This window comes from Mytilus californianus, unplaced genomic scaffold (assembly GCF_021869535.1).
Source record: "Mytilus californianus isolate M0D057914Y unplaced genomic scaffold, xbMytCali1.0.p SCAF_1, whole genome shotgun sequence".
NCBI classification, from domain to species: Eukaryota; Metazoa; Mollusca; class Bivalvia; order Mytilida; family Mytilidae; genus Mytilus; species Mytilus californianus.
In genome coordinates this window covers 55013228-55040280 of record NW_026262581.1, presented here as the reverse complement: position 1 = coordinate 55040280, position 27053 = coordinate 55013228, and the positions used below count along the sequence as shown (strand labels likewise).

General features: G+C 32.4%; 1 protein-coding gene across 1 annotated transcript; it reads right to left on the bottom strand.

Moving 5' to 3' along the window:
• Positions 1-2954: 2954 nt before the first annotated feature.
• On the bottom strand, positions 2955-24004 carry LOC127721608 (uncharacterized). Its single transcript, XM_052228374.1, has 10 exons — positions 23802-24004; positions 19954-20005; positions 19131-19325; positions 16945-17129; positions 14257-14434; positions 12412-12587; positions 11555-11614; positions 10738-10804; positions 8864-9001; positions 2955-5085 (listed from the first exon to the last, which is right to left on the bottom strand). Exons 1-10 carry the CDS (start codon positions 23949-23951, stop codon positions 3284-3286), a joined length of 3003 nt encoding a protein of 1000 aa, XP_052084334.1. The 5' UTR covers positions 23952-24004; the 3' UTR covers positions 2955-3283.
• Between the last annotated feature and the right edge of the window lie 3049 nt (positions 24005-27053).

Sequence of the window (27053 nt, the reverse complement as noted above, 5' to 3'; positions counted from 1 at the left end):
TACTTAACTCCAAGGAAAATTCTAAACGGATAGTCCTTTATCAAATGGCAAATTCAAAAGCTCAAACACATGAAATGAATGGAAAACAACTGTCATATTCCTGACTTGGTACAGATATCTTTCGGTCTTTTTGTTTTTGTTTTTGTCTTTTCGTCTTTTCTGATTTGTTTTCTTTTTTTTTACTGACCGTTTTTGTTTTGTTTTTTATTTTTCGTGGTGAAAAAAGGAGGGGGGGGGGGGGTCATCTGCTATGCCATTGTGTGACTCCTTCCTATGATTTCTATAACTAAAGCTGTATTATTTCTGTGTTTGCTGTCATCAGACATGTGTATTTTATATGTAAGGAGAGGACTTAATATAAGTTGTAATAACTTGTGTACAACCCTATTGCTTGAATAGTCCAATAAAATATTATAAAATAAAATAAATAAATCAAACAAAATAAACTGGGATCTACAACTAGTTACACTCATTTATACATATGTGATGACTGTTTGAAAATAGGAGGAGAGGACATTTTGAAAATAAATTAATTATATATCTTATTTTACTGATACTGGTATTGGTGTGGTATATCTTGACATGTTTAACTTGTCTTTCAACTTGTTATTTTAAATATTTTGAAAATTGCTTAAGGAGGATTTTGAATATCAATGTAGATTTTTACAATGAGTAGAAATATGATCATCCTAAATGATGTATAAAACGCAACTTTGTCCATTTAGTATATGGACGTTTAATCCGATAGTTTAAGGAAACTTTGAATTACTCAATGAGTGGTTCGTATTTGGACTGTTATAATGTGCCTATCTAACATACAAACGTTTACCAGTTAGTCAAAGTTATCTCGACCAATTACATATGAAATTTATTGTTAAGAATAGACAGCGACGAGGGTTATAAGTAAATGAGACATAACCCTAACGAAAAAAAAATTCTGGACATCAACCCATAGACTTCAGCCGTAGACAATTTAATTTGATCCCGCCCTGATATGCTTGAAAATAGTTCACTATACGTAAAGCAAACGACAATCAATCTAGCATCGTTTTGACGTAAATAAAACCAGGCAAGAATAGTTTACCGATGTTCAAATCTCACAAATCGAATAAAATAAAAAAAAAAGTAAAAGAACAAAAATAAAAAACTCTAATGAAATTTCAAAACAGAAAGTCCTTGAACAAAATAGCAAAATCAAAAACTCAAACACATCAAACGAATGGAAAACAACTGTCATATTCCTGACTTGGTACAGCCATTTCCTCATGTAGAAAATGGTGGATTAAACCTGGTTTTATAGCTAGCTAAACAACTCACTTGTATGACAGTCATATATAATTTCGTTATATTGACAACAAATAAAACCTTTTAAGTGTGATGTCAAATATGAACAATTTATTAGGAACTTTGTGTGTTTAGAGTACTATTTATGTGTTTGATATAATTCATTGGCAAAGGTTGATTATATTCTAATTATGATATAACCCGGTTATTTCAGCATTTTCATTTCCGCCCAATGCTAGTTTTTTCTTCAACATACGATAATTGGAGAGTTCTTCGTCTTCTCTATGACAAGACATATCTAATAATTGAAAGTACAGGCTGAGTCCTTAATGGTCATCTCCACCCCTGCCATTTAAAATTCAAATATCCCGAAAAGGGTTAGAATACCAAACGTAAAACATACTACTTGATTTGGATAATTCAGTTGCAGGTGGGAAACTGTATACATAAAATCAAGATGAATGAATGATCTTTTGTTCTCTATTGTTAATTGTTCTTCTTTGGACGAGTATGTTCCTTTGATCCCTTCTTGCGTTGTGAAAATGTCTCAAGTGGTTTGTTATGTAAGCGTTTATAGCAACGTTAAATATGTCGGATGAGTACTGATCGATATTTCAGTATAGGAAAATATGATATATTAGTATATACAAGTTGTAATTGGCTTTCAAGAAGCTTTCAGTTACCGCCAGTACTCATAGATCGGTTCTTTTGTGTCTATTGGTTTTTTTGTTTGTTAATTGTTTTTTTGTGCTTTTCGCCGATCTAATGAGTCATTCTATACTATATTCTGAATGTTAAATACTTAAAAGCATCTGAATACTATTTTTGTTTGTGCATCTAATATGACAGTATCAGTTCTTAAATATTTGCTTCTTAAATTAGGTCAAACAAATACGCCAGAAAATTGTTTAAGATTATTTTCAGTTAGTCATTTAATTTCAGCTGTTCAAATTTACATATAATTTGAATTTGGAAACACGCACTAAAAGGGAGAATAATAATGGTTGTGATCGACAATCGGGTCCACTGTTATTAAACATCAATAAGAAAACCCATACCGCATAGTCGACAATAAAAGGCCCCGACATGAAAAATATGAAACAATTCAATTGAGATAGCTGACGGCCTAATTTATAACAAAAATATTTACAAAAAACTACACGCTCCTGACTTGGGACATGCACATTACAAATGTAGCGAGGTTAAACATGTTTGAAGGCACCAACCCTCCCCTAGAACATTATCAAATGCATACAATTATCAATTGAATTCACACAATTTGAATGAATTCTATTATTATAAAATGATTCTTCAGCATGCCCATTCAGAATAACCTCGTGTACCCCTTCCTGCCAGGCAGTCAAGAAGGCCGCCAAATCTGGTTTGAAATAGTCTTGCAATGGTTCTCTATAAATGATATAACCTTGAAATGGTTCTTTATCAATAATATAACCAATCACTCATCACATTGTCCAATGTAGCAAGCACCGTAGAATTTATGGTATAGACTATAAAGGTATGTTAGGTATGCTTGGCACCTGACAAACATGGCTGCCGGTATAGCGCCTAAATCACTTAAAATTATGATATGTCAGGACAACTTTATAATGAAGATTAAGAAAAAAAACTAATCAATAGATTGCATGTTGGAACATAACAAATTATAGCTGTAGAATAATACTTTTTAATACCGAACAATTATTTTCATGGCAGTCATTAAACATGGATGATTTTGATGACTATGACATTCGATTACTATAAGCAATTTAAATCTAGGTGTTGGATTCTGGCTCGTGGGATCCTGTAGGAATTGTTCGTTTATCTGTTTACAGTAATCAATAACAATAGACGATATAACAAATGTCAATAAATATAAAAATACTTAGTCATATGATATTAATTTTTTTTTCAAAATTAACGTTCGATGGCAAATCATAGATTCCTATATTCTAAATAGATACAATTAAGGGCTTCAATTTTCAATATTGAAATGCGTAGTTCATCTGAAATTAAAATACAAAAGTGGATCATTACTATTTTGATGAAAATCAGAGTGTTTCTGATCTTCTAAATGGATTTCGCCGATTCTTCCATCTGCTTTCATGTTCTTCCAGCTGTTTTCTTCGCTTTCACATGTTTGGCTAAGATTTACTGCGGAACCAAAGTTTATTTTAAGTAGCGGATCGTTAATGATTTGATCAGGTATTTTACAGGGGTCACATGAATTCCGAAAAATCAGAGATCTATTCAATTGTTGATTTTCACCATGAATGGGACACAATGAGTCAATACTTGTATCTGAACACGATTCTCGAATAAGATTTTCCAAGCTCTCACTTCTCAATAATGTCTCTGACTCATCTACCGCATTACTGAGGTTTGATTTTATTATATTCCATTTATTGATACTATCACATGTTACATTTAAAAATTGCATGAATTCATAAAAATCTTTCATTAAACAGATTTGTCCTTCAAATTTCTTTAAAAACTTCCATGTTACATAGTTAGCGTCCTCTGTGTACGGAAAGTTCACTACTAATGTATTTCTCGGTTCTAAAACGTCTAGAGATGATGAAATAGTATGTTTTATAAAGTCCAGATTGTAGCTAAACTTTGAACCTGTATTATAAACAGGAAGTAGAATTATAATGTGAGTTGCATCCTTAATCTCGTCATGAATTTTCCGTTTTATCGTATTGTTTCTTTTTTTCAAATGAGATATGTCTTCACCGAATTGGGTAAATGTCTGTATTATCTTGTTGGCCAGTGTAATACTTATTGGATCATCGTTTGTTATTATACGGATTCTGTTCTTGGCATCTAAATGACATCGTTTTGTTTCTTCCAATTCCATCATCTGATTGTCTCTGTTTTCTTGCAAAGTTTTATGAATATGTCGCTCATTGGCATCTGCTTCATTTTGAAGTAAGCCAGACTGCTTGTCATACAAATGTATTCTTCCTGACATATAACTAGCACGATGCATACTGTTATTTAGCATGCACTGTTCCTTTTGATTTTCAATGTATTCTGCAGGTTTTTGAATTTTTATCTGACCTTTTCCAATTTTATGATGACCACCATCTAACAGGGGGCTATTAAAGTGTGAATACTCTTCATTATTTTTGACAGAACTGTCTATAAAACTTAACTTTCCGTGAATTGGACAGCCGCTGTCTATGCTTACTATACTTGATGTAGACACTAACGATGATCGTCGCGAAACTGGATTTCTTAATCTAGCTTCTGCGTCACATATAACATGATTCAAATCGCATTCAATTCTGTGAAGTGTGTTTCCCTTGTACAGGTTTGGTTTTATATTCAAAAATTTTGTAAGTACGTGAAATTCTGTCGGAAGAAAAGCAAACTTTCTAGTTTCATTGATGTTTTCCTTCGTTAAATATTTTTCAGAAGTGAAATACAATTTAAGAGTATCAAGATTTTTTAACTTTACTGAAAATTTAATGATTTTTCCAAATCTTTCATCATAATCAGTTCCTTGAATCAAGTGTTCATCTGGAAACAAAAGTAATAGATGAGAAGTGTCACTCATTGCTTCAATGAAATAACGTAACATTTCAGTCTCCAAATATGAATGGTAATGAAATAATAATGTTTCTAGTCCTAATATTGTCAGAGAAAGGTCGAGTTGATTTGCTACCATTGTACTAGCCTGGTCCGTATTTGACACAATAGTGACTAATTTGGTTGTTCTTTTTAAGTTTCCGTTAAGCAACATATTCCTGTATGCCTTTGGTATAAAGGTTGGTTTATATTCTGGAGTAAATGTTAATTCTGAAAAAATGATATTTGATAAATAAAAATTCAATGCCTTTTCTTCAATAACATGAGTGTCAGTTTCTTAATAAATGAATCAATCTATCAATCAGTAATGAGTTTTACAGACGCCATAATGAGAAGATTGAGCGTTATGGAAATATCTAGATTTATGTCACAAATGACCTTGGATATTTTTTCAATTGTCGTAACCACACTCCTATCCTCTTTTCCACGATTATGACCAAATGATACTTAACACTGCATTTGAAGTGTTGCTCCTGTTTTAGCTTTTAGTGATGTACTTTGAGTTTGTTTTTTCAATGTCAGTCTTGTCTTTTCTTTGTCCCGAAAAATATGTTTCACAATGTTTCAATTTTGAAGTTTCCCATTCAGTCAAGTTTTAAGGTTAGATAATTTACATGACGGATATATCTCGAATTTGGTGATGTCTTGGGGTTGATAAGAGTCAATTGCATAATGCCTAACTACTTGGTATAACTTATCAACATATTTTTCAGGAGTAACACGACGGATGTCAAATGTGAAGTAGGATCTGCTTACGCTTCTAGAGCACGTGAGAACTTTCCAGGTTTTTGGTGGGATTCGTGTTGCGCAATCTTCCGTTTTTCATTAGTGTTTTGTAGACTGTTGTGTGTCGTTTTTCGTTTTTGCCATGATTTTATCAATTTCCCTTTACCTATGATATTTGATTCTGCCTTTGGTATCTTTCGTCTTTTTTTTTATAATGAAAATAACAATACTATTGATTATATAAAAGAAATAACTTTTTTTTATTGACATGGTAACTTTATTTTTGTACCTTGAATTCGAAAATAATTAAGCATTAAAACAACTCTTTTAGGTCATCACAGATTTATAGTTTTTCAGTATTGATAATCTATTTGAATGTAGTTTTTCAATAACATGTATCGGCTTTATACTTTAAAGGTTCAAGAAATATGAGGTTATAAATCTATAGCTAACCGATATTCAATAAAATGGGAAATTGATTGTTTCATTGTCAATATGAAAACTTCTCAATACAAATTTATATCATTTTGGTGGAGATTATTTAGATCAATAAATTTCGGAACATAAAAATAAAAGTTGGTGTATCCGTTCTATTTTTGTTGTAGATAATTATAACAAAATAATTTAAACTGGTAAGCTGCGAGTAACATTCAGTTAAATTATCTCTCTCTCTGAATTCAGCACATTAGTGCAAAAGTTTTCTCCCGTGCCACAGATTTATTTTTCTATATGATATAACACTTTTATATTAGCGTTTTATTAATTGGTATCCTCACGAATCAGATAAATCATTTAACTGGTGAATTAGTCAGTACTGTCATGATTTAAATGATACAGTGTCTTAATTATGCAGTTGAACTTAAACTTAGGCAAATTCCTCAGACAAAGTTCACCTTTGACTTGTCTATGTCCTATTGATTTTATACTCTAAAGCATTTAAATAAATTCCCCGATATATAACATCGAGCATGGTGCATGAAGGCTATTCCAGAAATAGCTGTTTTGCGAACGGAAATCGGTTTAAGACGTCAACAATAATATCACTGGGTCAGTATTGTTGTTGGTGGCTTATCAATGCCGAATGTCTCAATTAGCTTCGGTAATGACATGCTTTCATGATACATTTTGACTTTACATTTGTAATCAGTAAATCATGTAAGTGTAGCTAAGGTAACATTTCGAATTCATTAATAAAAATTAAGTTGACTTTAGACGAAATTGTCTGTCCTGTTTATCAATGAGTGCTGACGTCTCAAATATTCCACTGAACTTGAGATTGAGAATACTACCGAAAGTAGGAGGTTTGCATCATAGCTCGATCTTTTATTGATATTGACATAAAAGGACAACTTCAAACTAGAATCTATGACAAACGTTATAATGTTAACTTTTCAATTGTCTATTTTCCATATTTTCAGCAGGAACATACCCTTTGTTCCATCGTATGACGTTTATATATCATAGTTGATACGTAAATCTTGTGTATGCTCACACTATACGTCCTGCATTAACAGGGATGTGCTACTTACACAAAAACTGCAAACAGAGTTATGAGCAAGAACGACTGAAATCGACGCTACATAATTTTGTACGTTCACCATCACGAATAGGGTTTACCAATACGATGATGTCGGTGTTTAAAGTCACTAGCGACACGTTTACGCGTTCTTGGATCTTTAGATATCAATATAGTCGTCTGATCTGTAATTTTACCGATTGTGTTCAATTCTTGATTTCGACTGAGGATTGATTTGCATGACAGATGATTTGTATATAGCAAGAGACGCTTACCCTGTCGACGCATTCGGTCTCGTTTCTTTTTGAATTCACGCGATTTCGATTTTTACCTCTATTTGTCTCTTTTTAATCGATTTACGAGATTTGAACACCGTTAAACTACTGTCGCTTTATTTTTATGTCATTTTTACGGTTGTTTGGCTTTAAACGCAATTTTGGTTTTATTCTAACTTTAAATTTAAGATTGACCTGTACATGATTGTTTTTTAGTACTTCACATATGTTTATTTTTGGCCATGGCGTTGTCAGTTTGTTTTCGATCTATGAGTTTGACTGTCCCTCTGGTATCTTTCGTCCCTCTTTTAGATCTTCGTTTCAAAATTTTGTTAAGAGTTTGAGTCACCCCAAAAAATAATACATATGATGAAGATATGGAACTCATTGATTTAGTAATTATTTAGTACAACATGTACAATGTAAGGATAATTTTATAATTACAAATGAGATATCAAATATGTTTCTATGATGCACAGATAAAATGACCTGGCTTTGACTGTCATACAAGTAGGAGGTTTGCCTCCTCCCCAAGTAAAACTATTATTCAAAACTGTCTGTGCACAGTTGGGATAATCAAGTCGAAAACGATTTTAAGATAAGGACCACTGGACGAGTTCCCCATCCAAACAATCCCCATAGCAATAGAAGTACCGTGGGCAGAGCTTACCAATTGATAACTCCAGTCTCCGTACCCCTTATGGAATGGTAAAGTCCACGTTTTTGGTATGGAAATAAAGAAATCACTATAACCAAAAATTGAAATACGATGTGCACAATTACATGTTGTAATCAAAATTCTGTGATAATATTACTGAAAATAATTCTCTGGTTTAGAAGAAGTTGCGGATAGGGGATTTAATAATCATGATATGAAATGGCAAAGTTAATGTTTTTATATGTGAAACTTCAGAAATGATTTTAAGAAGAATCTGGAGTTGCGGATGGATGGTTGTGTGTGTGTATGTGTGTGTGGGGTGGGGTAATAGTCATGATATTTGAAGGCAAGGTTAATTATTTTGTTTGGGAAACCCTAGAAATCATTCTGATCGAAACGTAAAAAAAGGAGTGCACAATGGCATTATGTCATGAAGAATCCGTGAAAGTTTGATTGAAATCCATTTGGTGGTTTAATAGGAGTGGCAGATGTAGGATTTTCACGCCCTATAATATGAAATTGAAAAGTCTATGTTTTTGTATGTGGAACCCCAGAATCATTCAGCTAAATAATAAAGTAGGAGATACACAAGTACGTTACGTAATAAAGATAATTTGAAAGTTTCATTGAGATTCATTCTTTAGGCATGACGGACAAACCGGCGGACACCGTGATCACTATATTCTCCCCCTTTTTGATAGGAAGGGATATAAAAAGAACAATATTAATTGACATTAATTTTCATGAATATAAACCATAAAAGATACCTTAATTTGTGTTTTGTATTGTTTTTGGTTTACTGAATTTACTTACCTGCCAATGCTTTTTTTCTTCGTCGTTTCAATAATACCAAGGCAATTACAACAGCCAACAGAATAAATATACAAAATCCCGATGCTAATAATATTTTGGTTAAATGCTCATACCGAGGAGAAATAATTTCCTTAGACTCTGAAAAATAGCACTGGTGAATGAAACCAATATGAATAATTTTAACAACATAATTCCTAATAATTCTCAAATCATATTGAAGTTTTTAATTTAATACTGTAGGAATTTGACATTGAAAGAACAAGTCTTCCGGTAAAAAACAATGATTAATATACAGTGTTCTGTCGTATATCAATAAACATACGAAGTGCATAGAAACCCTACAAGAGGGTGCATAGATTTAGTGTAATCAGACATTCATAATATATTCTGTGGAATGAGATATTTCTGATGGAAATCGATGTGTCCGCATTATACGAATGACCTAGCATGTAGTCTTATTATTTAATGAACATTATTTCTGGAGATAAGCAAGAGTTGTATATCTTTTAAATGATGATCACCAGAAATAAAATGTTAACTTAAATTCTGCTAAATGTAACTTAACCGGAACTGTATTTAATCATTTACACTAATGTGTCAAACGTCCGCTCTAGAATTGCAGGCATTACAAAAAAACAGACAAATACATTTTTGATACAATAATTGTATGTTCAAGGACTGTTATTAAGCCAAATGTCGGTCAACTAAAACGAAACGCAAACTCGGAGTAATGGACAAAATCAGCACCAGATGAAACGTAAAAATCGAATTCGTTAAATTACCCTAGTCAATGGACGTTATTCCACGTAAAGTCGGTCAACCTCATCGAAAGACAAATTCGATTTATTATTGATTATTTTACACACTTATATACCAAAATCAGCTGTAGATCTACAAGCATCGTAGTTTAATGAAACGTTGGTCGACTGAAGCGAAAAGCAAACTCAATCGTTAAGACAGCATTCCAAATTTCAGATCAATTAATCCAGGCATAACAAATAAGGTCAGAAAAACTGTTTGGTTTCAGAAGGACTAATGACACAGAATTCCTCGACCATAACATTGACATTAAAAGCTTCGTCAAATTCCGGCACATATGGAACCACTTAACACTTTAGGGAGATATTCAGATAATATTTTCGTTATTCTATTCCGGTTTGCATATTTAACGACCTGTTGGTTAGTTTATGGACATACAATTGCCCTGAATTTTCAGTGGTTTCAGTGGTTGGAAATGAATAATGAATAAAGAAGCGGTATCATTTCAAAATTTCAAAATATGAATGAAAGCCCATGACTCCACATACAGAGATGTTTTCAGATATTATACAACCTACTACAAAACTTTTTAAATTATAGATTATGTTTGTCTACTACTGTATTACGCTGAAAGCGACATTTCTATTTGAAATGGATGTAAATTTCTCATATCACAATTGATTCTTTTAAAGCTTGAAATCTGTGAATAGAAATCACTCGGAAGTATCACTGTCTGCTAAGAAACAATGAACCAATAGTTCACAAGCAACAGTTTTAACTCAATTATAATAGTTCCTTTGAAATATTCGGGGCACCAAAATAACAGGAATTGCTAACAGCCACTCCAAAACAAAACCTGATGACTGAAAAACGTCTTCAAATTTATTACCTTTAAAATCTAAACAACGAAATTCCAATTAGTGTTTTGATAGTCCTTGAAAGGGTCTTAGGCATATAACATAAGGTGAGGGCAACGAATAAAAGGAATGGGTTTTGTCCAATGAAAATTTAATCCCAAAAGAATGTTGTAGACAATCCCACCTTTATTCATTCTAGTGCACAGGAGACTGGATATTACACAAACATGATCAACTCTAGAAATTCTAGATACTTACCGCCTATTATGATTTCGTGGAAAGTTTTGTACACACTGCATAAATTGTCAACACGACAACACTTAACCTTCAAATGGTGAAAAATATATTCAGTATGGATTACTAGTATATCACATAAAATACAAGGCTTTTTACATTAGAGAAAAGGAATAGGAATTCATTCACGAATTATGATGCTTTTTATGTAAAATTGTCTGAATAATTGTCTCACTGGAAATTATCTCCTTATTTTTTATCTTTCAGATCGGCATAGTGTTAGGCTTACGCGATGTATCAATTCAGTAGCGACCAATTTACTTTATCAAATATTCCGATTGTCTTTTTCTGTAGACCTAGCGGTCATAAAACTTTCGAGTACGATTATCGTACTCAGACTCTAAAATCAACCAATCAAATTAATTGATTTGGTGTTTCGAGCACAAATTTTGTACTCTGAGTACTGAGTAAAGTTTTATGACCGAATCCAATCGAATGGCAGAAGAGGCATGTAATTTATAGGACATGCTTACACTGTCATTCCGTTTTGAGTTTATTCTCTTCCGACATTCTTCACATCAATTTGATAATATTAAAAATATCTTTATTTTTGAATATTTTTTTCTTTATCAGACTGAAAGATGGAAATTAAATTATTTATAAGGTGGAGATAAAATCAGGTCATTTTAGATCAATTTTATTCCAGATAAGGTTTATCAGCAGAGATTACAAATTGAACGGTGTTCACGTTTAATATATCATCTAAAACAAGGAGTTTTACTATTTAAAAACATTTCACAGCCTTGCAAATATGAATACATTAAATCAAGATCTCTGTTACCTCTATCCAATATTGTCCTGGAGGAAGACCTTTAAAGGTATAGTGTTGTGATGCAGTTTCCTGAAAATAATATAAATATAATCATTAAACAAATAATTATTACTTAAATGTAAAGCCTATAAAACGGACCTTCTCCAATTAGAATTAACAGATACGTATACCTTGGTTTGGTGTTTAATTTATTATTTTTCATGTTGAAACTTTCGAAAATAACGGTGTCTTACATGTTTCTTGTTGTCAGTTTTGATGATTACAACCAAATTACAAATAAATGGTTTTAAACCCGGACTTGAATATTCGTTTGCCAAATTATTCACTCTAATAATAGGAAAATTCACTGAAATTCACTTGTGAAGAAAATCATGTTAACTTTTCCAAATCATTTGCTATCATTCTCGGTTTATTGGTGTTCATAAATTCATTCTGACAAGTTCTTCAAATTGCTTATCGAGATAAAACTAATAATCTTGATCATAATTTTCTCATATTATTTCAGTATGAAAGATATTCATTGAAAGATATAAAACAAATAATGTTTAGCACTGCAATCTATTATGTGAATAACATTAACGGTACCAATTTTCCAGCACCAGATGCGCATTTCGACAATAAATGTCTCTTCAGTGATGCTCGAGGCCAAAATATTTGAAAATCCAAAGCTTATTGAAAAGATCAAGAGCTATAAACCCTAATAAAAGGGAAAGACACACTACACATTAGTTGACTTCAGTCTTGAGTTCTTTATTGTAGTTGTTTGTTATTTGTAAAACCAATTGTTAACAGTAGGTGCTAGACGGATTAATATATATTAATGAAACAAACAAGAAAGATTTGTTAACTATAGACTCATATTATACCTGGTAATCACCGCCTGTATATCTTAAAAAATACGTTTGACAAGTTTCTCTGTGTTCAAATACAACATATATATCATAAGCTGATGGAAACAACGTTGTTGCTATTGTTGCATTCCAGTACTCAAAATCCGGGTTAAATTTTGTCGAAGGAATTGTATTCCAAACGTTATATCGTACTGCAAAAAAAAACCCCAAGAAATGTATGAGAACATATAGTTGGGAAACAATATTATGAATTTTCAAGCATGCATTTTTATTAATAATCTGCAAAAAATGTAAGTTTTGCCATCAGCCATTGCAAAAACATAAATAAGTCAAGGTGTTTATTCAGTATAAATAACATTGATATGATGACAATTTAATTGAATATGCACATATCATTTCTAAGTAATTGTTTGAAAGATATCAAAAGAGTCTGTGTTGTTTCTCTTTCAATCATGTTATTCCTACAGACTGTGTTAGAATATTTAATTACTTCGAAGAAAACAGAAACATTGGCATACTAGTTCCATTAATTGATATATAGCGTTTGATTTTTATGTACTTCCTTTTTTTGAATTTGCCTTGGAGATCGGTTTTGTTATACTTTTATACTCTCATCTATTATTCCCGGTCAGTGACCAGTCGTTAGATACATGAATGAATCAATTTATTCACTCCTCAAGAAGTGACAAATTTATGCTTAACCATAATATTGAACTTTTCAGACATACATATAATTTATTGGCAAAGGTCGATGGATCACATTTTACATTGTCGGTGCTAAGTAGTATAAAGTTATTTCTAGTTAACGGGAGATAACCCCATGTTGAAACCTATTCTATCGCCGATTTCAAGTATGTTTATCAACAATACAAAATTGAGAGATTTTGTTTTTAAATAATTATACAAAAAATATTTTTAGATTCAATAATATGATGTGAAATGACTTTTATGCCCATAAGGAAGATAGTCATTCCGTGAGTTAACATCAATTTCTTAAATAGAATGATTAAGTGCTTCGATGACTTTTTTGTCCTGCTTTTTTAAAGCAAATTACGAAAATCGAAGTTTCATGGCGGTAAAAATACTACAATACTATCGTTATGTGTTACTTTGTCTTTGGACGATTGTAATATTCAAGCGTAAAATATATTTAAACTATAGCATACAGCAGAATAAATGTTCTTGATCTTTTACCCATGAAATGCATTCTCTTGTCAGTACAAGAAACACCGCACACGGTCCCTTCAAAGAGTAATTGCAATGGTTCTTGATCGTACTTTACGGTAGGGGTTTGCCCATTGATGAAAGTGATACGATGACCGTGATCTATAGTTGTTTTCATCCTCATCCTTTGGTCTTTGGTGGATAGTTATCTCATTGGCAATCATACAACGTATCCTTAATTTTACATAGAACATGACACCTCATGCCTTTCATTCATAACACTTTACCAGGTAGTCGGAGTTCAAAATTTGTGCTCGAAACACCAAATCCTGTATTTTTATTGGTTGAATTCTGCCTTGCTTTGTACGAGTATCGTACTCACTTTTTTATGACCACAAGGCCAGTGCCCTCGGTGATTAAACTTTACTAAGTACTTTAGTACTCGGAGTACAAAATGTGTGCTCGTGTACCTGATTGGCTTATATTTTTAAGTTACTTTTCTGTAAGTATGGAAAAAGAAGTTATGAGCATAAAGCACTTAGGACGAGGCAGACGACTGACTCGTCGACGTAGATTGATTACAATAAACAGACTCGGCCAGGAAAAATACTCAAGAAACACACACTAATTTAACACATAACAATAAACAACCATTGATGTATATTTCTGACGTAAAATTATCTTGATTGAGATTACCTGTGACAACACTGACTGTGTATGTCAAACTACTCATTGAGCAAGTGGATGGGTTACACTTGAAATACTTCGAATAGAAAGTTGTATTCATGGCAATTGAAGTTAGAGTTATACTATATATCTTTTCTTTATAAAGGCAATCATCTAAACCATACAAGCATGGGTAGGTGTTTACAATCTGAAAAAGTATATGTAATATGATTGATTTAAATTTCAGATAATGATGTTTTGATTATGTTTGATATAATCTGTTTCGGAAAAAATAACGGCATAGTAACCTCAGGTACTATTATTCAAAAACGCTACAAAAAGTCCTGCAATATCTATCTACAATAACCTCTGCTTTATTTGATTTGATTCGAGAGTCACTAATGGTTCTTGTGTAGAAGAATATAAACTCATCATAGATACAATGATGTGCCACACGCGCGTTTCGTCTACATAAGACTCATACGTAACGCTCGAATGAAAAAGGTAAAAACGCCAAATAAAGTCAATGTTGAAGAGCTCGAAACGCGCGTCTGGCGTAATAAATTATATGCCCACTATCGTATAGAGTCAACGAACTAAAGCTTAAACTTAAAAACAATTTGTGGAATTAAATGTTGAGTCTATGAACTACAACAAAATGTTTCTACTCTAAGATTTAGAAAATTTGCTCTTCATATGTAATACAGACGAATTTGTATATAGTATTTGAAAATTGGCAAACTATGCGTAAACCCTATTGTCATCTATAACAAAGATAGTATGTTAACAGTTCCCCAAATCATGTTGGCGCCTATAAAAATATGTAGATGTGGTATGATTGCCAATGAGACAACTATCCACCCAAGATCAAATGAAGTGGATATAAGCAATTATAGGCACCATACGGCCTTCAACAATGAACTCATACCGTATAGTCGGCTATAAAAGGCCCCGACATGAAAACTATGAAATTGAGAAAACTAACAGCCTAATTTATAACAAAAAGTAAAATAACAAAAATACCGAATTCCAAAGGAAATTCAAAACGGAAAGTCCTTTATAAAGTGGCAACATCAAAAGCTCAAACACATCTAACGAATGGAAAACAACTGTCATATTCCTGACTTGGTACAGGCATTTCATTATGTAGAAAATGGTGGACAAAATTGTTTCCGAAAAACAAATAGGACAGACATGAATCATCGACAACCACTGAACTACAGGCTCCTGACTTGGGACAGGTACATAAATAATGGCAGGGATAAACATGTTTGTGAGCGTCCCCCCCCCCCCCTTAACCTGGTTAACCTAAGACAGTGGTGTTACAGCACTACATAAGAACACACTATAAAAATCAGTTGAAAATGGCTTAACTCATCAGATCGATACAAAGCAGAAGAACATCTAACAAAAACACAGATCGGATGTGTATATACGTTTGAAAATTTGGATCAATCACTTCCTTCTAAGCAGTTATCAACTGTTAAAGAAAATAAAAAAGAAAGGCATGTAAACCCTTAAATATATATGTAATATGAGATAAATACTTCACATACAGATGTTGTTGAAATGTTACTTCATAGAACTTTAAAGTTCATAAAAAGAAAACTAAAACCCGTTGTTTTGTGGTAGTGTTTAGTTTAGTTCAATTGGATATATTTGATCAACATGGTAATCAAACTCATTCATTCAACAACTACTATTATATCGTAGAAAGTAAAAAAAAAGTTTAAGGCTGGCTTCCAATCATAATTTTTCAGACGCATTTGCGTTCAATCTTCATCCGACGAATAAAGGGCGAGAAAGAAACATCATTGGTTCCAACAGATTTTTTATTTTTTAGCCATAGAGCTTTCTATCTTTCTTCAAGGAATGGGTTTTTTGATATAACAAACTCCCTTTTCCTTACCTCTATATCATTAGAAAAGCTTTTTTGGCGTCGAAAGGGTCTTGGCATAACATTCACACCAACGTCATAATGTCCTTACTCGGTAATAAGTTAAGCTCGATGTTTTGTCAGTTGTTATGGACTTCTCCTTCTTAAATTTGCCTTGGCGTTTGGTACTTTTGTTTTTATATCTGTTCATTAATGGCATAGTTCATATACAATGTTTGTCCAGCAGAGTATAAAAACAAACCGCATGACACCGATTTTTTAAAGCATGACACATGTTCTTATGATAACCTTCATCAAAAAGACTTGGTACCAAATACCGTCCAACAGATCGACTTTGTCTAGATGTAGTTGCACAAAATTATACAAAAATTATACAAAATTTTGAAAATTCAAACCATGAATACACTAAAGTACTTGGTATTTTGCAGGCGTTATTGGTTGGTAATGATCTTAGAATTGAACAGAATTGTTTTGATAATAATACTGAATACGTTAAAAAGTAAAATTTTCGCGGAAGCTTTATATTTGCCATGTTCGTGGTAAGAGTTGATACGCGAAAATAAAACTATCGCGAATATGTCATAAAAAAACGGTTTATAGGACTAGACCGTATGTTAATAAATACTACAATTAAAATGTGAATTTGAAGCTGCGCGTTTTTAAATTCATTTGACAAATCGCGAGTAAAAGACCATATGTAAATTTTCTGGTTCACAGTATCATTACGATTAAAAAAAGATTAGAAAATATTTTACCTCATATAAATTTAACTAGTTGGTAGAAATATCCCGTATGACGCACACCATCTGCAAGATACTTACTTGATGCTTGTAATCGAATGGGTTTGGAGTATAAGATGAGAAATTAAATAGTCGATATATCCTGCCATCACTTTCAATACTATCGTCTATTGTTCTTTGCACACTATAGACAATGTCTGTGAATCTCTTGTATAGTGGGTTTTTGAATACAGGACTTTCAAATGTTAGAAGTACCGCCTTAGTTTCTGAAAAAAAATGTTGATTATCTTATCATGTTATCATAATTGACAATGCCATGGACTATGAAAATGCGGACTAGAAATAAAAAAAACTTACCAATCCAACTACAAATGTTAACTAAATCGACATCTAGAGGTGAATAAAAGGGCTTCCGAACTAAGGGAGAGAAAATGTAAAATTTGGTGATTTCGGGATTTTATGTTTTTCGTATGTAATTCAAATAAATCATAAATTTCTATATATTGTTGTATTAGTGTTGATTTGATAACAACCGTAAACTGTTCATATGGTAAGATAAGAAATTTAAAGAACATTCTTAAAATTCTTGAGATTAAAGGGATAAATTATGGCGACAGTAGTTTACCGTAGTTCAAATCTCGTAAATCGATTAGGCAGAGACAAATCAAGGCAACAAAGAAAAACTAAGGGAATCGCAAACTCCAAAAAATAAGAGACCGTGTGTGTGTCAACATGGTAAGTGTCTCCTGCTATTCTTGCATCACCTCCAATGCGAATTCACACTCAGTCAAAATGTCACAATCGAGAAAAGGACACAATCGGGAAAATTACAGATCAGATGACCACTGTTATCTAAATATCTCAGAACGCGTAAACATGTCGCTAATCATTGTAGACATCGACAAATCGTATAGTTCAACCAATTCGTGATGGTGACCGTAGAACTTATTTAGTGTTGGTTTCAGTCGTTCTTCCTAATAAATGATTTTATAGAGTTACCTTTAAAACTGACGATTAGTTGATTTGTTAACTGATTTTGTCTAAAATTGTGACACAGCAAAAATATTGCACCACCATGAAATTGTGAAGATAATATAGATGTTTTGTTAGAAGAATTAATAGACAGAAAGTAAGTTTGTGAGAAAAATATTAGTCTTTGGAAGTTTATCATTTCATCAAAATGAACAATAAATTAAAATAACTAATCAAAGATACCAGACTTATTATTGTGTTCACCAGACGCGCGTTTTGCCTACAAAAGACTCGTCAGCGACGTTCGAATCAAATTGTCAGAATATATATTTTTCATTTGTGTTTTTGGATTTAACAAAGGAAAATATCAAAAAATCAAAAATCATAATTTCTATAAGAATTATCAAATTCCCAATATTTTCTAAACAGTTCTTCCTTTGAAAAAAAACACAAAATATTTAAATAAATAAAAATTCAAAAAACTAATCGAATTGTGCACTTGTCTTTTATATCATAAAAAAATCGTTAGTAGCTTGCTTAAGCATTTAGTAATTATCGAGTTTGATCGATTTGTGCATGCAGCATGGTTTTATAATGCCTTGATATTGCTGGATAGCTTTGTCATTTATAAACTTTCATTGTTTTTCAGAAAAATCAACATTGACTAAACAAAGGTCGTAAAAAAGAGAACAACATGAACTATCACGTACGTAATATGTACCGATTATCAGGTTGTCTGCATATTGATATTTTACAATCTAAATATGCAGACAACCTGATAATCGATTTATCGGGCTGAATTTGCGTATTTTGGAAGTGTTTTCTTTGTTTCACCAGCAAACCGGAGGATGACTTGATAAGTTCGGGTCAGACTTATCAACGTCGGTTCAAACATTATGACGTCGCTGATATGTCCGGGTCAAAGTTATTAAGGCCGGGTCAACGTATTTGACGTCACAAAGCCGTGATATGAAATTTTATTAAGAGCTGAGCAGAGTGATATAGACAGTGGGACGACCGATAAATGAAAATACACTAGTACTTTATACATCAGGTGCTTTCAATGCACTTTTACAAACGCGAAATTATAAAATCCAAGGATATGCAAATACTGGACTAATTTAGAAGTTATATGACCAAAGCGGAACGATAATTTGAGTAATACCCTGTTCTTAAAATAAAATGAGTAAACTTGAAGACAATATTTGTAGCAAACGAAAATTGCGTATAATTTATGTATAGGAAAAACCGAATGCTTGATCAAATTTATTTCACTATATATCTAATACAAGTACCTTGGGAATGAACTATACCAATAAATGGAATGCTGAAAGATATATTGAGTGCTGGGCTAAATCCATGGTTCTGTTTGTATGGCAAAGGATGTAATGCTATTCTTAACAATAGCGGTGCTTTAAACAGTTTTTCATCCGAATTATTAAAAACTGTTGCCGCTTCTAATCCATGTCTGTGATTGAAATCTTTCCATCCTACAGGGAATATAAATAACATTATATGAAAGGTTAATCAGCACAGTAAAAAACAAAACCACCTGTAAATTCAAAATGAACACTCAATCGATACAATGAGTGGGTACAACAAATGACAAATGTTAAATACTTTTTGGATTATTGTTAATCATTTACTTTAATAAGTGTTAATAACAGATTGTAAAGACGCCCATCTACTGTTCACTATTTGACTAGTATATACTAAAATTAGAGCTAATACTCGTTCAAAAAGATACCCTATTGCAATAAAATGGCCATATTAGGTTCATTGAAAAGAGGGTCAATGCGATTTAAGAAAAAAAATATTTCCTTCAGTAGCACTGTATTGAATTTTCGTATTACATGCAAAAATATGCTAATGAATTAAACGGCATTTATAGAGCAATTTCACAATGTTTTGTCGTATCATTTTTCTTGTATTCTATATGAGTTGTATATCAAAAGTATGCATTACCTTGCTTCTTAAACTTTCTTTTCTTAAAGTTAACATATAAATACATCTAAAGTGTTTGAATAAAGTAAAATTCTTCCCATCATTCTGAAATTAAATCATTATGCAATAAATATGATACATATCAGTTTCAAATACTAACAAGAGTACACAAACCTTTTATAGATCCAACGGTACAGATGAATTGTCTTCCATCAGAGATAGTGGTCTACAAACGAAACAAGATCATTTTGCAACAAGCCAATTTTGGTATGAAGATATTTTCGAGATACAACAAAAGCTTACATCATGGTTTCCAGTAAAGTTCACTATAATCTGACTAGTTAAATAAATAATCAAAGCTTTTAGTTGAATGGCATGTGATCCTGCTCCAAAATCAACTGCATAGAGGTGAGCCAGGATCTGTGCATTTTATGCAAACATTTTTGTTTGTTGGTATTTTTTAAGTTTTATATGTATATCGCATCACATACTGTGGATTCATTTTTATTCGTGGTATACCAATTTTCGTGGGTTTCGTGGGTCACAGCGAACCACGAATTTAAGAATTCAACGAAGAATAATCCCGAGAAATGTGTATGGAGTCGGATGTTTATTTCCAGTTATGTTATGCAGTTCTAGTATAGTGTTGACTAACGATAAACATTGTAACATAACATGTGTTTTTCTTGAAAGAAGATACAAGTATTTTGATTAAATCAATAATAAATATATCGAATATATCAGTGACAATTTACTTTTTAAAATTGATTTAAACTGTTCATGGAAAATAAATGCAAGTTGTTAATTACCGTGTCATAGTTTGGTTTACTGGTGATTAAAAATCAATAGGATTAACGGTGCGGGGATATTGCCCGTAGGTAATATTATTTATGACAGGAACATTTATTTTCACACCTTTTACTTATACTTATATATTATATCGTGAATAGGGAAATGAGCTTTCGATCATAGAGTTTTAAATGCCTTATAAAATTCCGACAAGAATTTATAAATTGTAAAACAAACAAATAATTAGTTGTCTCTGTCCATTATTGTAATAGAAGTTTTCAATGAACACTTTAACCTAGAATGACCAAGCGAGGATTTTGACAATTCAAAACCTTTTCAATGAATTCTTTCTTTCTTTTTTGTTTGTTTTATTATTGATCAAACCAAGGAGGGTATATGATCTCATAAATTAAAAAGAAATGCACGAATTACGTATCGGACTTTTTTTTTTTTTGTTATCAGCGATCCACGAATTTACGTATACCACGAAACGTCTTTTTTTCTCTATCCACGAAAATTGATACCCACGAAAATAAATGAATCCACAGTATGTTATATTTATAAGTCACACGTCATATATTGTTACACCAAAGCATGAAAAAACTTCACATAAGAATTTAAATAAAGAACTAAAATAATAATGAAGTGTGTAAGGTTATTGTTATAAGCATACATGTAGCGTATACACGTTCATTTTGGGAGTGGTTTCGGGACTTTCTTCGCGTCTATAGTGAGTTTCATAACCCTTATTGCTATACACTAAACTAATTTGATATCAAGATCCATCGTACTAACCAGGACATTGACGTCCCAGTACCAGTTTAAACATGTCTTGCTGTGTTTTTTTTTATCTTGATGAAAATACCCAAAAAAATCGGACGCAAGTTGTTCCGACTTACAAAGTCCTCTTCAGTTAATAAACAAACATAATAATAGCAGACTTGTTCCTGTACTATTATGAATCACAGTTCATGATCAAACCCAATAATGACCCGTCTAAATTCCATTTAATTGATAAATTCAATAATACTAATCGTTATCTTGATGATATTTTTTTCTAAATGTACTGCCGAAATTTAGCTAAAGGAACTTACCTTAATTAAATCAAATATAAACAGCACTAATTGTCCTTTCCTAGATTTTGATATTTAAGTTTTACACGGGGAACTCTACACAAAAATTTACGACATAAGGGACGATTTTTAATTCCTATTGTTAATTTTCCTTTTTTGGGACGGTTATGTTCCTTTGGCACCATCTAACGTTGTTTATATATCCCAACTCGTTCACTATGCCCGTGTCTGTAGTGATGTTTTGGATTTCAATGAACGTATTCTATGTATAACTGGTAAATTTTTGAATAAATGATTTCTATATCTCAAATTACCTAAAACGTTTAATCAATTCTTTCATAGATACAATAGAGATCTACTTTAAGAACAGAAAATAACGCTTAATATATTCCGTGCGGTTTCCGTGATTTACCTTCATGAGGAACGGTCAAACCCAAAGATTTGAAAACCAGAGATGACCAATACTCAAACACGTCATGAGCTGTATGACCAAAGAAACGGATAAAGAATAGCCAGATCCACCTAAGGTCATCTTTGTATGAGGGATGTGGAACTTAAGATTTCTTGATAGTTTATCAACGAAAAAATTAATCAAGATATGTAATAAATCATGTCAGTAGTAACGAAGCGCTGACTACTTAGATGATGATACCTTCGGAGACTACCAGTCCACCAGCACAGATATCTACCCAGTGCTTCTAAATAACATATAATAAACTTTTGTCTAAAGCGCTTTTCTTGATATACCTTAATAATTTAATTTTGGATGTAACGCGTCTTCCGATTGGCTGACGTTGTTTTGTTTATCAGCTCATAGACATAATTTTGTCATGTGACCTTGACGTCATCAACGTTTTTTCAAGATTTACTCCGGTTTAAAATGGAATTAAGAATTAAATTATAAGAGATGACTGTAATATTGTTTCTGTCTATTCGAAAAAAAATAAAACATGTAGTGCACACTTTAAAATAACCCGCTACGCGGGTTATTCAGTGTGCACCACATTTTTGATGTTATTTCTTCATAGACAGAAAAAATATTACAGTCATTCCTTAAATACAGTGTAAGAATTAAACTGTTTTGTGGGGTTTTGATATTATTGTTTGGTTTAAGTTATATCTCGATCAGCGTAATCGGAAGAAAAAAGTTTATTGTTCGATAAGTATTTTAGAGTAAGACTTGTTTGTTTGGAAAGAGATACACATACGGTACCGTATACGATAAAGATTTAAGGACGGTATTCTAAAAGAAAAACTTAAACCAAATGCATTGAAAGGTATTCGGGCGTAGCATAGTTTACCTTTGCATTAAATTTTATCCCATTCAAATATAAACTGTATTAGATTTTTTCGATTAAGATGAAGGTCCCATATTCCTTACATTTTTTGGCCGAGGTCTTTAACGTGTGGAAAGATTCTCATCTTAGACGAATCTGTACTAATCTAGACTCCCCTAAAAAATCTATTAACAACGAAATTTTATACGCTTTCGTTCTCTCACTGTGATTTAACCAAATTATTGTTAAAAGAACACTGCGAGTACGGTATTCAATATAGGTCAAATAGTTTTGAACAATGTACAACAAAAAGTTGGCATAGATTGGAAAAAAACCTTTATTCTCCAGGTTATAAGACAATGTCAACTACAAGCTCGGGTTAACTTATTTTACACTATTGTTTAAATATTTACTTATGTGAGACTGCATGGCAAATTTTAAGTCGCATTGAGTCTTCACAAATTGTGAATGAATTTAGCGACACTTTGTGAATCTTATTAATTTGCTTAAATTAGTTTTATGTAATGATATCTAGTAAATTGTTTCTATATTTGAATTGTGTCTGTGTTATGTTTAAAAAGAGATGTATATTATATATATAAAAAAAAAACAAAAACAAAACAGTATAAACTTCATAGCAAAAAGAAAACCACTGGAATGCAGATCCACTCAAAACCAGAAGCAATAACTGCTCCCTATTCATTACTCTTTCCGAGTACTCATTTTGCATTTCTAATAGTAATGTAGCCAAATTATTGCATGTGAAAAATAAAATTGAACATTCAAGAGATGAAATTAGGACTCTTAACGATTTCAATATCGAATATAGAAAGTTAAAAATAACATTTTCTTTCAAAGTAAAAATATATAGATATGGACTTACCGGTTTCGAACATGTCTCATTACAAGATGGACGGCCAATAAAATGGTTCTGTGGACAACCAGTTGTCAAAAGGGTCGTATCCACAATGCTTATTTGAAAGGCCATGTTGATGATAAACACCCAAAATAAAGACATTTCGCCTGTAGACATTTATATCCCCATGTATGCTATTGATATGTACATACAGGTAAACAGTGTACCAGGAAGTTCTCAATTATCAATAAACAATTCTTAATTCTACGTACTACAGAAAAAAATGAAAATAACACTTTATTAATTCAGTGCTTTCGAGGGCTTTTCTGGATTTAATTTCATCAGGAATGCTCATAAATGGACTATATACAAACATGTTTAACCCCGCCACATTCTTTATGTGCCTGCCCCAAGTCAGGAGCCTGTAGTTCAGTGGTTGTCGTTGGTTCGTGTATGTCATATTTATTTTTCGTAAACTGTTTTGATATAAATTAGGCCGTTAGTTTTTTTCAATTGATTTGTTTCATATTTTTCATGTCGGGGCCTTTTATAGTCGACCACAAGGTATGGGTTTTTCTCATTGTTGAAGGCCGTACGGTTGCCTATAATTGCTTACATCCACTGTATTTGAACTTTGGTGGATAGTTGTCTCATTGGCAATCATACCACATCTCCTTATTTTTATATATAAAAATTGTATGAACTATAGATAATGTAAAATCGAATAAGTTGCAGTCATATAATTGTATGGCATGTCGTCGCCAGACTTCAGTTAACAGATCCTTCAAACGTTCAAGCAAACTGGTTCATGCTACTAGAATAAGGCTGGAATTAATACTGAAGATTCTGTCATGTCTATTTAAAATTGATGAATTTTGAGTCAAAGAAATATAATTAAAGTACATATGCAGCAGTTATTTATTTAAATCTTACTTAGTGGAGGTCCGCCGCTAGCAGATCACATTCTCTTGCTTTTTTAAATTTTTTATCAATTCCTCATCTCTGAGGTGATAAAAGATCATATTAATCTAATTTTCGGTTATCCAATTTAATTGTAATTTTAAATTCGTAAACAATAAAAGTAGGGAGCTCCACAGTAAAGAGTAGGTAGTAGTACCACAATAAAGAGTAGGAAGTGTTACAGTAAAGAGTAGGTTGTACCAAAATAAAACGTAGATAGCGCTACAGTAAATAGAAGGTAGTGTCACAGTAACGAGTATATAGTACCACAGTAAAGGATAAGTAGTGTCACAGTAGGGAGTAGGTAGTGTCATAGTAAAGATAATGTAGTACCACAATGAAGATAATGAAGTACCACAATAAAGAGTATGTATTGTCACAGTTAAGAGTATGTAGTACTACTGTAAAGAGAAGATAGTACCACAGCAAGGAGAAGATAGCGATGCAGTAAAGAGAAGGTAGTGTCACAACAAAGATTTGTATTGCGATAGTAAATAGTACATGTATACCATTCAACAGCAAACTGAAGGTAAATTTACAGTAAAGAATTGATAATACCACAGTAAAGATTAGGTAGTACCACAGGTAAGCACAATAAAGAGTGGGTAGTATCACAGTAGAGAATAGGTGGCGCTCCAGTAAAGAGAAGGTAGCGCTCCAGTAAAGAGTAGAAAGCACTACAGAAAATAGTAGGCAGAGTCTCAGAAAAGAGTAGATACTACCACAGTAAAAAGTAGGTAGAACCATTATAAAGTGTATGTAGTACCATAATAAAGAGTAGGTAGTACCATAGTAGAGAGTATGTAGGATCATAGTAAAGAGTAGGTAGTACCACAGTAAAGAATAGATAGGCTCACAGAAATGGGTAGGTAGTATCACACTAAAGAGTAGGTAGTAACACCGTAAAAGGTAGGTATTGCCAATGTTAAGAGGAAAAAGCACTACAGTTAAGAAAAAAATAAGAAGATGTGGTATGATTGCCAATGAGACAACAAATGAGACAACTCTCCACAAGAGACCAATTGACACAGAATGTAACAACTAGAGGTAACCGTACGGCCTTCAACAATAGGTAAAACCCATACCGCATAGACCGCTATAAAAGGACCCGAAATGACAAATGTAAAACAATTCAAACGAGAAAACTAACGGCCTGATTTATGTACAAAATAATGAACGAAAAACAAATATGATATACGGCAACACACGACAACCACTGAATTACAGGCTGCTGACTTGGGACAGGCACATACATAATGTGGCGGTGTTAAAGATGTTAGCGGGCGCCCAACCCTTCCCCTAAACTGGGACAGCGGTGTAACAATACAACATATGAACAAACTATAAAAATCAGTTGAAAAGGGTTTAACTCATCAGATCGATACAAAGCACAAAAACAAGTAACAAAAGCAAAGAGTGGACGTGGCAGGGTACTTATACATCCCCACAGCAAAAAAACACTAAGTACAGATCTGAGAGTACTCGCAGTTACTGACAGCTAGTTCAAAGCAAATAGCAACTAATAAAAAAATCATGCATCTAAGACCAAAATATCAATCAGTACACATCCAACATCCAATGGATTTAGTGTAAAGACGTCATTAACAGTCAGAGAAAAACATGACCTTGTGTAATGCCATGATACAGGTGTCGACAGATTGTAGAACCATGAATGTGCATATGTATGTAAAAATAATATTAAGTTTGATTTTAATTTACTGATAACAAAATAAATATTAATACCAATAAAAACAATATTCAAAGATCTAATTATAGTGTTGAATTGGTAACCTTTTAGAATAAGTTTATTTAAAGGATCGACAAGTTTACCCGGATCGTATCTAAATTTCCGGGCTCGGTAAACAACATCTCCGTAAAATTAGGATGTGCCATCCCGTTAAAAATAAGTTTTCTACAGGTACAACTAAACTTCCAAACCAAATCTTTATATTTATGGAAGAATTTAGTAAAGGATTTAAGTAATTTGTGGTAACGAAATCCCTGACTTAATAATTTACCAATAATACATTATATATAGATTACGTTCTTTGAAATCCAAAACGTCAATACAGACACGGGCATAGCGAACGAGTTGTGATATATAACCACCATAAGATGGTGCTAAAGGAACATCACCGTCCAAAAAAGGAAAATTAACAATAGGGAACGAAAAATCGTCCCTTTTGTCGTAAATTTTAGTGTAGAGTTTCCCGTGTTAAACTGAAATATCTAAATCTAGTAGATATTGTCAAAGTAAAAGAAGAAAGCACTACAGTTAGGAGAAGGTAGTGTCACAGAAAAGGGTAGGTAGTGCTACAG